The sequence below is a fragment of the Symsagittifera roscoffensis genome, chromosome 2 (genome assembly GCF_963678635.1).
Source record: "Symsagittifera roscoffensis chromosome 2, txSymRosc1.1, whole genome shotgun sequence".
In the NCBI taxonomy this organism is placed as follows: Eukaryota; Metazoa; Xenacoelomorpha; order Acoela; family Convolutidae; genus Symsagittifera; species Symsagittifera roscoffensis.
The window spans coordinates 40,689,099-40,703,164 of record NC_087063.1 but is presented as its reverse complement, the minus strand read 5'-3'; the positions used below and the strand labels follow the sequence as shown (position 1 = coordinate 40,703,164).

The window sequence follows — 14,066 nt, the reverse complement described above, 5'->3', positions numbered from 1 at the left end:
AAAACAGAACTCGGCGCCAAAATCTTTCAGATCCCTTTGAAGTGCGGCATTGTTGTTTTGTCGCCAGTGCTCTCTTCCGAGTAGTCTTGCGAGGAATGATACTTCAAAAAATGAATATGTTGGTGCCTCTATAAGGATGCGGTTGCTGAATGTCTTGACGGTTCTGAGGGTACTGGAAGAGCAAATGGTTGCGAGGTTGCTGATTCTGTTGATGTCGAGGTTCTTGATGAGGTTCCTAACTGTACTAGGGGCGGTGTCGAGATCTGTTTTGATAGTTTATTACACTAAAAGGTGAGTATTCGGGTAGCATTGTTCCTGGAAAGAGAAACTTGACCAGGTTGATCCGTTTTTGGTTCCACGGTATTTTCTTGAAGCCCCGTAGATTAAAAACCTGCATGATTCCTGCTGCGACTGCAATCGATTGACTGCGTTGACGTGGTTTTACTATTTTTTGTACAAGATCGTCAACTTCCAATGTAGTTCCATCGACCGTTTCTGAAACTAGTCTTTGCCCTGTTCGCTATTTGTTTGCCAATTCTTTTCCTGCTATTTCATCTAGAGTTTTGTCGTCTACAAACTTTCGATCATTATCTGATGCTATCGAATAGCGATTCCACAATTGTTGCTCATCGAAGAGTCCTTTGTCGTATCGGGCGAGTCGTTCTTTTGTATGTCGATTCGTACGTATCGGTTTGTGCGTCCCGATTCGTATGTCGGCTATTTGCCTGTCGATTCGTATGTCGGTTTGATTGTCGGTACGTCGAGTCGTATCGGGGTTTGGCGAGATTCGTGTCCGTTTTTTGTCGGATTTGTTTGCCGGAAACTGAATTCGAAAAAGGTGCAGTAAAGAATGAATTTAGAAAATTTACAAACTGAATTTGAGAAGGTGCAGTGATGAATGAAAAGAAGGTGTTATTTAAGTTTTCCATATCAGTGGAATTACCATTTTGCTTAATTGGAAAATTAATTGTGGATTATGGTGTGATTTTTAAATTGGCCGAACTTGGGTGAAGCTTCATAGCCAGCGGATAGACTTCATAGCCAACTAGAGTCATAATTGTTTCGATACTTTTTAAGCCGTCAACTAAAAGAGTCCCTAACTGTTTCTTGAGTTTGATTAATTGAATTTTCCATTCCATTAATTGATTAATTGAAGTGTAAGATTTAATAATCCGTGATTATCATACCCTCTTCAATTGGTTATGGTATTCGGAGGAGATCAATAATTCTTGAACTCTCCAGTTTAACTAAACTTTGTAAAAATACCCTAGTTTATACCCTTTTTTCCAGTTATATGGCCCAATCCTTTGCATTCTTGAAAAAAATGTAGGGTTAAGTATGTTTCACCCTCTAAAATACTTTTTGCAGTAAATAAATCACTAATTATATTGTCTTTTCTGACTTGGATGTGTACTGGCGCCGTTTAGTTTATTAACTCACTCCAAATACGGAAGTAGTCGTTCGTTCTATATTTGTAAAAACTCAAATACTGACGGAGTGGAATGGGTAATGGCGCCGTGCAGTCTATTGTCCATCCCAAAAACAGAAATAGTTTGTTCTAGTTTTGCAAAATCTCAATAGTTCTTGTTGCAGTTCAAATCAATCTTAAATACTGATCAGTTCCTTCCAATTTCGTTCAAATTTTTTTCCAATTGACAGTACAAATTTTAACTCAATGAGAAAATTGCAATATTTCATACTGTCAATAGTTCGATGCATGCAAAAAAATACTGACAAGTTTTTTGCAGTTGCAAATTACCAAATACTGACAAAAATCCCAATTACTGACAAAAAGTTCTGCAAAATCCCAAAATCCCAAATACTGATTATAATTCGTTGCATTTCTGCAGAATCCCAAATACTGACAATCGATAGTTTTTTGCAGTTCTGCAAAATCCCAAATACTGGCAATCCCAAATACTGGCAATCCCAAATACTGGCAATAACCAATACATCAACCGTTTAATTTCCCCAATCGATTTAGAGGGATAATAACCGGGAACCTTGTTAACTATTTCTCCCCTGATTGCAATGGGGGGTAGTTAACAAGGTACAAAAATTGTGGGGGAATAATTGCGGGGGGGGTAGTTAACAAGGTACAAAATTCGTGGGGCATATTAGGAGGGATATATCTTTATAGGGTGAAATTCCCCGGCTTGCGCCTACTATGTTATTTTCTCCCTATTATGGTACCTTGTAAGGATTATGCCATCAAGAATTTAAATTTATTTTAATATTTCTTGAAAATTGATTTTTTAGTATTAAAAAACCGCGGTTGACTTTATCATTTTAATTTAAAATTTTTTTTTCAGATCTTGTTCGTTTTTTTTCTAATTGATGTCCTTTATCCATTACCGATCAACCCGATTCACGACTGGCTTCGAGTGCAAAACTAAGTTTATCATTATTCGTAACGTTTTTCTTCTAGTGTCATTTTTTTCATAAAATGGATAACAAATGATTTCAATGTAATTAAATTGTTTTGCATCTCAGATAACCTCTTGTAATTGATTATTTGTAAGGGACGACTGTGCTTAGGTTTCAGTTTATCTTAGAATAATAACATGTCTGATGGCCTGGAGGTAAAGATTATGGCTACCAAACCAGAGGTCGTTGGATCAAATCCGCGGCTCTGCAAGATGTTTTCAAAACAACGAAGTAAACGTGCATCACAATTTTTGTGGCCTGAAAGACGTTTTCTTTTTAAATTTGTTTCATGATAAAACTTAAGGCTCGCATTTCATAATAGAGGTACCGGTTTCACATCCTAAAGTGTATCACAAGTTTGATATGGCAAAGGTTCTAAAAGATTTGATCCTGGATTCTAAAAAAAATGATAAAGATAGTGCTTAAAAATTTGTGGATTCCACTAAAATTTATTGTTTCTTTTTGCTTTTCCTACACCTCACATATGAATCATTTTTATACTGTAAGGAGAGCTTTGTTTTGTAACGAGGGTTAACGGTGTCATAGCCTAATTATAGTCCGGATACCAATTTTTGTAACAAAATCGTTTTGTGAAAAAAATTTCACTGTCCAATTTTTTACCCTTGACTGATTTTGTTTTTCTATTCGTTTCCAGAGTGCGACCTTTGTTTTTTTGCAAAAAAGCAACATGGTCCGCCATTTTGCTGAAAAGCAATGCAAGAAAAAGGATGCGAAACTGAAGAAACTGATTTGCATGTTCTTTGGCACGGAGGGCTTCGGCGACTGTTACAGAAATTCAGAGCATGTGTTGTCGCCTGGATGCTGGGAGATGATAAGAGCCAATTGAAGATCTCGACTCAAACGAAAGCTGCTCTCTCCCACTAGGAAAATTTATAATTTTAGATGGGACACTTATGAGGGGTGCCAATTACCATTCAGAGTGAAGCAGAGGAGGGCAAATTTGATCTGCGAGGCTAAAATTGGCGATGATTAGAGTGAGTGAAGATGTGTGCTTTTGAAAAAAGATACGAACCCATCGATCTATATGTTTTTTGATTTCATATTCAAACTGTTTTAGCACAAAGTCAAATAGTTCAGTCCACGTCTGCGCAACTACGTGTGCGACTGTATCACGACAGCGACGAAGAGGCAGACGACGAGACGGACTACCGTACAAAGTGCGTTGGGAGCAAGCAGAAAGACGACCAAGACCAAGACGACGGGCAAGATGATCTCCTAGAAGAAACATGAGCCGTGCAGAAATGGGCGTGATGTCACGATTTCCTGGTGCAAGTAGGAACCAAACGAGCCAGATGTGACGAGCGGTTACAAGCAGGAACAATTTGCGACGAGTTTGTGCAAAATGGAGCCGGAGGATGAGGAACCCAAAGAAGAAGAAACCAAAAAAAAACTCAAAGCTTAGAGTATTGCCATAGTTTCAGTCAGTTTTTGCAGCACGAGTGCCAGTCATATTGACCTGTTACCTCCAATTGACTAGGGCGAACTGAGAGAGAGACTTCTGCAAGTAAGCATCTGAAACTAAAATTAGCTCAAAGTCGTTGTAATTAATTTTGATAATCTTTTTTGGGTGTTTTTTTTAAAATCATGCCTGCCTCAAGTCTAACACATTGCGTGCCTGCAGTTTATCTTGTCAACTGTATCCAGTCAGACTGTTTTTTTGGCCATTAAGAAGCCTTGTTAGTTCCATCGGCTAAATTCATCCAGGGTTTCAAAAGCCAACTAACCGGTCCTGCGGTTAGTTGCCAGTTTGACAGCCGAATGTATGGGGACAATTTCATTGACGAAATTTTGATGAAATACCGCGAGGATCTCAGAGCTAGACGACGGTACATCTTAAAGGAGAAGGTAAACAGTTTGTAAAGTAATTAGACTCCTTTTCACCGAGTGGTCCAGCTTTCAATTACATTTAAACTCACATTTGTGCTCAATCCGAGGAATATATACGATCAATTAAGCCAGCTGATGTTCAAATTTTGCTCCAATTATTGCCGCCAATGTTCGGAACATCATTGATGCTGATGTTTCCTTGTCGACCGCCACAAACTTCCCTGTCCCAAAAGCAGTCAAGGATGTGTCGTTGGGACACATACATAAAAGGAAGGAGAAGACAGAAGTACCGACGAAGGAGTCAAGCTACCTGTGTTTTCGCAGGCTGGTGCAAAAACACCATTTCACCAGAATTTCTCCGGTACATCTGTGATGTACAATTTAGTGAAAACTTAAACAAAATTTGACGCATAATTTTTTCTACGAAATATAGAAATATGTTCCACTTAGTTCTTTTTTCTTTTAGGCTGCAAAACATTTTATTTGATGACCCGTTCGGTCAAAAACAAGCAGATTTTCCGTGCTTTCCCTGGATGACCCTAGCTGTGATGCTGGAGGGTGTCAGAAAGTTGTTCTGATGGAGCGCCATGCCCTCGTTATGCCAGCTGGAATGATACACATGGTTGAAACGCATTCAGAGTCAGTGGCTCTGGGTGTCAATTTCATCCATCGTGGACACCTGCTGACAGCTACCAGAGCTTTCCGACATGAGTGGAAAGACGATGAGAACTTCAGCAGATGCTACCCTGCTTTTCCGATGTTGACTCTGAATGAGCTTATGGTGCATCTGTGGTTAGTATCATTAGTATCAAACATTAAACTGATACATTTTTGTCGAAGTAAATGAAAGTAGAGAAACATTTTTCTTATAGCACGAGAGACACAATCTGGATACCGCCGCACGAATTAGAAGATCTGGAGGAGGTCTGGAGATTTTTGAAGGCACACGACAAAGCCTTAGGTAACCACCTTGCCAGAATAGTTTACGTAAGTACTTCTGGCCGAGTTTCATCCCAGAAACTGAAATACTTACTTCCATATACTATAAAATGCACCCAATTTAATCGCATATACTGAAATACTCAACTGATCCCAAAAATTGAGTTTCGTCATCCCGTATACTGAAATGCTTAATTCGTCCCAAAAACTCAGTTTAACCTCTCATGCTAAACTTTGATAAATTTGTAATTTAAGCCAACAACTAAGGAAAGGCTGGCGAATAAAGAAGAGATGTACAATGTCTTCCAACACCATCGTGGGTCATGCGAAGCATTGCCAGTGGGAGCATTGCCCGCCCTAACATCAGTCAAAATGGCCTGAAGACTTTCTATTACCAAATTAAAAATTTTAATTGACATTTTAAAAACAGTTTTTGTTTCTATAAGTTGTAATATGATTCTAATTTTTAGCATGAAGTCTGAGTAACTAACTCAATTACTGAATTTCAGAAAACATGAATGGACAACCAGACAATGAAATGTGTCCGATCTGCTGCGAAGAGGGGAGGGCTTCGTATAAGATCCATGATGGGGTTGTGGCGCAAAAGCTGTGCTTTGTTTGCTGGCGGAAGGTTTTAGATGATTTTCATCCAAAGTGCCCCCTCTGTCGGCAGGAATTGACGCCTCTCAGTAGCTTCTTGTACTGGTAACTGTTGCTTTTCACCTGGTTTTTTGTTAAACTAACTAAAGCTGGCGCCATGTGAACAACCTCCTCTTTCCACCTTTGACTACTAACTTGAACCTTCCCAATGTAAACCACAAAACAACATCAAGCCCTCCATATCGATCTTGTTTTACCTTTGTTTAGTTCTTCTGACAAGGACGAGGATGAGGAGCCAAATGAGGATGAGGATGAGGAGCCAGGCGAGCAGATAGAGGTGGAGACAGTGGTGCCCTTCCGTGACTCGGAATAGCTGAGGAGTGTCTCCGACTTTGATCTGCTCTCGGGCAGTGAAGAGGAGGAGAGCACTGAGCAGGACACTTTTGCATTTTCGTACGCGCGGAGGCGCGGTTGCGGGCACGCTGTGGCCTGGGATAGCCGAATCGTCCAGCGATAGTGACGATGACACTCTGCCCTATAATTGGACGATCGGGCGGGGGCGCAGTCGCGGACGAGCAGCACCATCAGTCGCCGGGACTGCAAACCTGCCAGGCTAGGATCGAGGCCGAGGACGCAGAATCGCTGGTTCATCCCAGCCTGGGTTCGGACCCTCCTCGTGAAGGTTCAAAATCTCAAAATAAATTATTAAAAATTTTTTTGACTTGTTTATTAGAACAATGTTTTTAGTGCAAATGCAGACTCAATCGCCCAAACAATCGCCCGAACAATCGCCCGAACAATTGCCCGAACAATCGCCCGAACAATCGCGCGACTCAATCGACCAATTCAATTGCCCGTCTCAATCGACCGACTCAATCGCTCGATTCAATCAACCGACTCAGTCGACCGACTCAATTGAACGACTCAAACAGTGACTATTTATCAGTACCCTCACTTATGAGTAAGTTTCAAAATCTCAAATCTCAAAATATATTATAAAAGATTTTACGACTAGTTCAATAGAAAACAGTTTTTTAGTGCAAATGTCGACTCAACCGCTCGAACAATCGACCGACTCAATCGACCAATTCAATCGGCCGACCTAATCGACCGACTCATATAACCAACTCAATCGACCGACTCAAACAGTGATCACTTATCAAAAAGTTTCAAAAACCCAAATCTCAAAATATGACCGCTGGGTGTCTCAAATACTAAAGTTTCTTATGACTAGTTTTAGTAGACAGCTGTTTTTTAAAGAAAACTGTTCATTAGAAAACTGTTTTTTTTAGTGCAAAAGCCGTCGCAGTATGCCGTATATACCTACCCACAGTCCGTATATGCCTACCCACAGTATACTACCTCACAGTATGACTCACAGTTTGCCTCAGTATGCCTCACTGTATACCTCACATTATGCCTCACAGTATGCCTCACAGTATGCCTCACAGTATGCCTCACAGTATGCCTCACAATATCATCATCCTTTGCCGGTCTTATAGTCATATCAGCCCACACGTATCAGTAAAAAAGTCTGTTATAAAACTTTAGTTAGTTAGTGAGTCCAAAATTGTGCTTCCTACTGTGCTTCCTGATGTCAACTCTTCTATATTCGTGCGCATATCCTTTAAAATGTTTGCTTTTTACAAGTAGTGGAATTAAAATTACCAAATGTTTCTTTTTGATTTGAGAAATTTGGCTCTACTGAAGCTAATTGTTATTGTTTTTCAGATCCCCTCGTGTAATGTTAATGATGCGCCCAAATGATTAGAATTTTTGCTTTATAAATTAACCTAGGATACAGGATCAAAATGTGGTGGTCTTATCCTTTCTTTAAAATTATAGAAATCTATGTTCAATCCTCATTTGCTTAACTCACTCTTTATACCTCCAAAATCAGAATTTCAATATCAGTCCAATATCAGAACTTCCTGGGGTTTCAATTGATCGCTTCAAGGTTGACAAACTCAAATCTACGGTTTATTTTCTTGTCCAATATCAGAATTTCCTGGGGTTTTAATTGATCGCTTCAAGGGTGACAACCTCAAATCTACGGTTTATTTTCTTTCGCACTGTCAAATAGATCAGATGGTGGGCTTTAATGAGCCTGTGTAACATTCGCCCGGAAGATACATATCGACGGATAACAAAACTAAGTCTTAAGACGACTGGCCAGCGTCTAAACAGAGCTTTGCATGTTTTTCACCGTCTCTACCAAGCCAGTACTTTTCGGTGGTCTTTCTTACATCGGGTCGACAAAAACGTTACTGTTCTCCGGCTTCGACCAGAACGCTCAAATTAACTGAATTACATGCAAAAATAGTGAGCTCATGGCTGGGTCTCTGTATCCCCAGACCACGAGGTCACTCCTAAAAACAGGTCTACTACTTATTATATTACTATTGTTTTTGTTCAGTAGATAAAAATCATCATCTCCATCGAAGATGGATCAACCCTTTCCCCCAACTCCTAGCACCTCATCATTGTCAAAACTAATCAAAATATCAGTTAAATTCAAGTCAAGACATGACAGGATGCTAAAAGTTTATGTGAGTTAATAAAAGTTTCCGTCCCGAGACCCTTCCGGATTCTTGAATCCGCCGAATCAAGCTCCTTACTCTTGATTTCTTGGTTGACAACCTCAAATCTACGGTTTATTTTCTTGTCCAATATCAGAATTTCCTGGGGTTTTAATTGATCGCTTCAAGGGTGACAACCTCAAATCTACGGTTTATTTTCTTTCGCACTGTCAAATAGATCAGATGGTGGGCTTTAATGAGCCTGTGTAACATTCGCCCGGAAGATACATATCGACGGATAACAAAACTAAGTCTTAAGACGACTGGCCAGCGTCTAAACAGAGCTTTGCATGTTTTTCACCGTCTCTACCAAGCCAGTACTTTTCGGTGGTCTTTCTTACATCGGGTCGACAAAACGTTACTGTTCTCCGGCTTCGACCAGAACGCTCAAATTAACTGAATTACATGCAAAAATAGTGAGCTCATGGCTGGGTCTCTGTATCCCCAGACCACGAGGTCACTCCTAAAAACAGGTCTACTACTTATTATATTACTATTGTTTTTGTTCAGTAGATAAAAATCATCATCTCCATCGAAGATGGATCAACCCTTTCCCCCAACTCCTAGCACCTCATCCTTGTCAAAACTAATCAAAATATCAGTTAAATTCAAGTCAGGACATGACAGGATGCTAAAAGTTTATGTGAGTTAATAAAAGTTTCCGTCCCGAGACCCTTCCGGATTCTTGAATCCGCCGAATCAAGCTCCTTACTCTTGATTTCTTGCTAATCCGGAAGGCTGGTTCTCACCCTTCACCGTTGTTGGCAACGGCCTTGCAACTATTGTAGCAGCACAATAGTTGCAATTCGGAGCGTTCTCTGCTATTCTGTAGTTTGTTGTCGTTTTCCAATCTCGATTTTCGTACTGTTCGCAATCGCAGATAAAAGTTGTTCTGTTTTTTACTCGCTTTTTTGTTAAAATGGCCGTTTCAGCATTTCTCAGAAATGTGACGTCATCATTCGAATTTTTGAAAATTTAAAATACTAGAATATTCTAGCCCTCACCGTTTGGCTAAACGTTCCAATAACGTCGTTAATCCTTCAAAATCATTAACTCGGAAGGTTCACTGCTAAAATTTCGAAGTCTGCAGAGATTGCATTTTGGCCATTCTGGTCGAATGTCACACTGAGCTCTTCGATAGTTTGAAACACTATAACTTAAAAGTTTATTGTCAAAAAGTTTCGGCTGCTTTGTTGAGTGCATTGCCACTTTATGTTCACTTAACTCCATATATAATACCTCTGGATTCGGATGTTGAGATAAAATTGAATGTTTCATTGGCAGGGTACGAGACTCATACCCTAATTGTCACTTTTATGCCTGCAGGTCACTGTCCAGGTTCAGTAATGTTCTTACTAGTTTCCAAAGAAAAATCAGTCCTTTTTACTGGCGATTTCAGATGGCAAGTTGGTCATACGAAGCAAATAAATCATTTTTTTGACCATTTACAAGAAGCTGCTGTTCACAATTTTGATAGTATTTACAACGACACAACGTTTTGCAAAACAGATTCCAATTTTATACCTTGTAGGGAGAGCTGTCTTTCAGCCATCTTTCAAGCCGTGTCCGCATGGCTCTGTTCATTTCAAAACAATGTGGTCCATTTTTGTAACAAAACCCGCCTGCTACGGCTATGAGTTTTTGATGAAAGAGCTTGCACTTAGATTCAACACTAAAGTTCACGTTTCATTAGGTCAGTATCAACTGAACAAATTTGTTCCGTCAATTCAAAATTGGCTCACCTTAGATAGTTAAAGTACCAAAATCCATTCCTGCAAGCCGTCGTCTGCGTCTGCGAACCGGGAAAAGCCTTGCTAGCCGGGCATCCCAAGTCCAGAGGTGCTTACAATCAATCCAACTGCACTGTTCTTTACTAAAAACGAGGTAATTCCTGGGAGATTGGTTAAAGCAGTCTCTGAGAGAACATTTCGGTGCTGTATTTCAGCTGACGAAATAATTGATTTCCTTTGGAGTCTGCAGTTCAAAAGTTCTACCCCCTTCGTTTAGCCGGACAAAGATACTCCACTTGAATCTGTGAAAACGTTTATATTAAATACGCTCAAACATCAGAGTCAAAACACGTCAAATGTAGCGAGTACAAAGTTGTGGAAAGAGAAAATTAAATTCAATAAGAGACGTAAACGCAAATTTTATCTGGAGAATATTTCATCAAACCAACCAGACTACGAATACCATAGTGAGCCATTGAGACAACAGAGATGCTTTGTGGAAGGTGGAGTTTTCGAGGAAAGGGACTCAGAAATAGCCAAAATAGCCAAGGAGACAAATATTTCAACAAAAACACCAGACTATGAATACCATAGTGAGCCATTGAGACAACAGAGACGCTTAATCGAAGATGGAGATTTCGAGGAAAAGGATTCAGACACAGCCGTGGAAAGAACAAAACAATTGATCCACCTTGATTGTGAAAAATTGATGATTGTATTTTCCGATCCCAAAAATCATCCGAAAAGAAAGATTTGACATCCGCATAGTTAACCAATTTTTTAATATTCGTTTTTGGTTTCCGCTGACAAATGGATGAGTCCTTGCTTTCAAATTGCGCGTTCCTATAGATAATAAATCAAATATATCACCTCTAGCTTTTAATTGTTCATATGCAAGTTCAGTAATACAAAAAAATGCGGAATCCACTTAAAATTTGCGGAATCCGCTTACAGTTGAGGAATCCAGAACAATTCGCTATATTTGCTTGTTGCGGAACCCGCAACATAATAAATTGCCGACAAAATTTACGTTACAGGTATATGTATGTGGAATCCGCTGAAATTTTGTTTGTGGAATCCACTTACATTTTGGAACTTATTTAAAGACGTGTCTCTTGGAATCCACTAACATACAGACACAAAATTGTGCGCTTAAGCAGTGCACAGTTTAGGGTTAGGACGGTTTAGAGTAAGGGTTTGCACAGTTTAGGGTTAACCTCGTAATGTCCTGCGCATAATATATTTAGAGAAAAAAAATTTCTTTCCCCCAAAATATGGTTTCTGGAATTTTTCTTAAAACTGCTCTGGCCTTTTTCCCTTATAGTTATCCTGACTGAGTGTTCGGACGTGTGTCCGCCTGGGCAGAAAATGGTCCACATAGCGGGGTGCTTCAACCCCAACCCCTCCAACGGCTGTGGTCCCCACTGGCTACCAGATTGGACACAAATCCTGCTTAATTCCGTACTCACTGAGAATATCCAGGTTAGAACAACTATTTAGTTTGTGGACTACATCACATTTACATGATCGTTCGCAATCTATTTTGACGAGAACAATTTTTGCGCAACTTATGAAGCATCAAATTATGATTGAAACATGCGTACGTTTAGATCTATAACTACCACATTTCACTTGTTCAACAACGCTTTTTGACTCAGAATCCTTAAGTATAGACCGGTTTTGGATGCAATAAGGGTATACCACGAGAAAATTCTAACGCAAAAAAAAACGACCCTGAGTCGTTAAAAAAGAGCATCGCTCAGCACACTCGGTCTGTAATGTGGGAAATAATATAAACGGACTATGTTTAGACAGGCTGCAAGGCCTTTCATAGATCCACTGCGATTCGCAGAAACGCCAATTAAATAAGTTATGAATAAAAATCAATTTTCTCTCACGCTCGCAAAATGTTTATTGAGACAGAAGTGCTGCAACAATCACGATGTATGCTACTCCTCCTGCGGAACTCGTTACGTGGACTGCGAGAAGGCATTTGAGGATTGTGGGGGCATAGTGACCAGTGTGATGCAACTGTTCACTGCTGTATCGGGCTGCGATAACTTCAAGAGAGCCCAGGCTAAATTCTGTTCATGTCAGGACAACAGCTACTGGTTCAATGAAGTGAGGGGAGAGTGCCCTGCTCATTCAGAAAACAGACGCTGATAATTTTTTCGTTGATTCCAAAGTAATTCAAACGCTGGAGCATTTTAAATATCTTTATTTGAACAAAAATCTCTCCGATTAATTTATTATTCGTATCAAAACGAACAAAGACTTGGGTTGACTAATGTCAAGGCTTGTAAAAGCGATAGCTATAATATAATCATAATCAGAGACTGCAGAGAAAGATCAGCTACTTTTCGCTACAAAATTTACTTTTTTTTCGAGGTTAAGAATTGAACTGATTAAAGGAGTTTTTTTTCGAGGTTAAGAATTGAACTGATTAAAGGAATTGAACTGATTAGATGATAAAAAAATACGCGAGTCAAAATTAGATGTGCAGAGTTCAAACCCATCAATATTTTCAACAACTTGATTTTTAAAAAAAGCTTTCCACTAGATTCGATCGAGGTTAGTTTTCTAGCTGTATCAAACTGGACCACAAATCGTTGTCTCCGTTGCTTGAAAATCTTGCAATGCGGTCAGAGTCTTTTGATGCCTGAATCCCGGGTTGTTCATCCTTCAAACCTATCATAGAAAATTTAATGGTAATTGTTCCGACTTTCAATACGAAAGCAACGGAATATTTGTGCTCGGGTGGGTTTTTTTTTTCTTCAGACAAGTTTCGACTTTTTAACTAGCCATTTTTGACGGTATTTTTTGTATCATTTAGAAGCTATTGTTGTCCTGGGCTTAAATTTGAAAAGATATTTCACCTGTGATAATTTTTCGTAGAGTTGTGAGGGTTTAAAGACTGCCATTTTGGCCAGTTTGACCAATTTGGGACAATTAACGCGCGATATATTTCTGCGCGATCAACGCGTAATGCGCAGATTTAATCCGTCTTAGAAATCGCTCCAAATTGGTTGAAAGAAGCTTATTTGCCATAATTAATTTGTTACAAGGAGCAAAAGCTATCCTTTTGTACTTTAACTGGCGTGTGGGGTGATGATTTTCATAAAAATTTTCAAATTTTAGAAAAAAAATTTTTTCATTTTATTTTATTAAATTTAAATTTTTTTGTGGTTACTGCTCCATAAACCTCGAAAGGCAGTCGGAACATTCAAGGTTTTGCCCTGATACGAGCATTTTTGTTAAAATTTCGGATCACTTTAATTATTATTGTTCCGACTTTCGTAACGAAAGTAAAGGAATTTTTGTGCTCGGGGTAGGTTTTTTTCTTCAGATAATTTTCGACTTTTTAACTAGCCATTTTTGACGGAATTTTTTTTTTACTATTCAGAAAAACTTTTGTTATCCTGAGCTTAAGTTTGAAAAATAATTCACCTGTGATCATTTCTCGTAAGGTAATGGGGGTTTAAATAATGCCATTTTGGCCAATTTGGGACAATTAACGCGCAATATATTTCACGCTATTAACGCGTAAGCAAGACTTAATCCGTCTTGGAAATTGTTCCAAAACTGGTTCAAGAAAACTTATATGCCTTAATTGATTTGTTAATAGGAGCAAACTCTATCTTTTTGTATTTAATATGACGTGTGGGGGGATGTTTTTACAAAAAATCTCAATTTTTTTTAAATTTTTTTTTTGAATTTTATTTCATTACATTTAAATTATTCCTGTTATTACTGCTCCAAAGACTTTAAAAGGCAGTCGGAACGTTCAGGCTTCGCCCTGATACGATCAGTCTTGTCTGGTTATGAATTGCCACCCCTATGATAGAAGAACTCATTTGTTATGCAAATTTTGAACCTATAGACGAAATTTCCCCTCCTCTTTTTGCAAAAAGGGGTATAGTTAAAGAGATTCTTACAAACTTTG

At 39.1% G+C, this 14,066-nt stretch overlaps 1 protein-coding gene across 1 annotated transcript; it reads left to right on the top strand.

Moving 5' to 3' along the window:
• Positions 1-670: 670 nt before the first annotated feature.
• On the top strand, positions 671-10,400 carry LOC134838878 (protein artemis-like). The gene is made up of 5 exons (XM_063854173.1): positions 671-755; positions 7,817-7,888; positions 9,678-9,799; positions 9,942-10,086; positions 10,339-10,400. The coding sequence occupies exons 1-5, from the start codon at positions 671-673 to the stop codon at positions 10,398-10,400; spliced, it is 486 nt and encodes a 161-aa protein (XP_063710243.1).
• Positions 10,401-14,066: the final 3,666 nt, after the last annotated feature.

What these genes read in the sequence shown, in the direction of transcription:
- LOC134838878 (XM_063854173.1), top strand. Translation starts at nt 671, where the DNA reads ATGTCGATTCGTACGTATCGGTTTGTGCGTCCCGATTCGTATGTCGGC. An exon ending in GTATGTCGGTTTGATTGTCG is followed by an intron (nt 756 to 7,816) that starts GTACGTCGAGTC and finishes GTCCAATATCAG; the next exon opens with AATTTCCTGGGGTTTTAATT. An exon ending in CTGGCGATTTCAGATGGCAA is followed by an intron (nt 9,800 to 9,941) that starts GTTGGTCATACG and finishes GCTGTCTTTCAG; the next exon opens with CCATCTTTCAAGCCGTGTCC.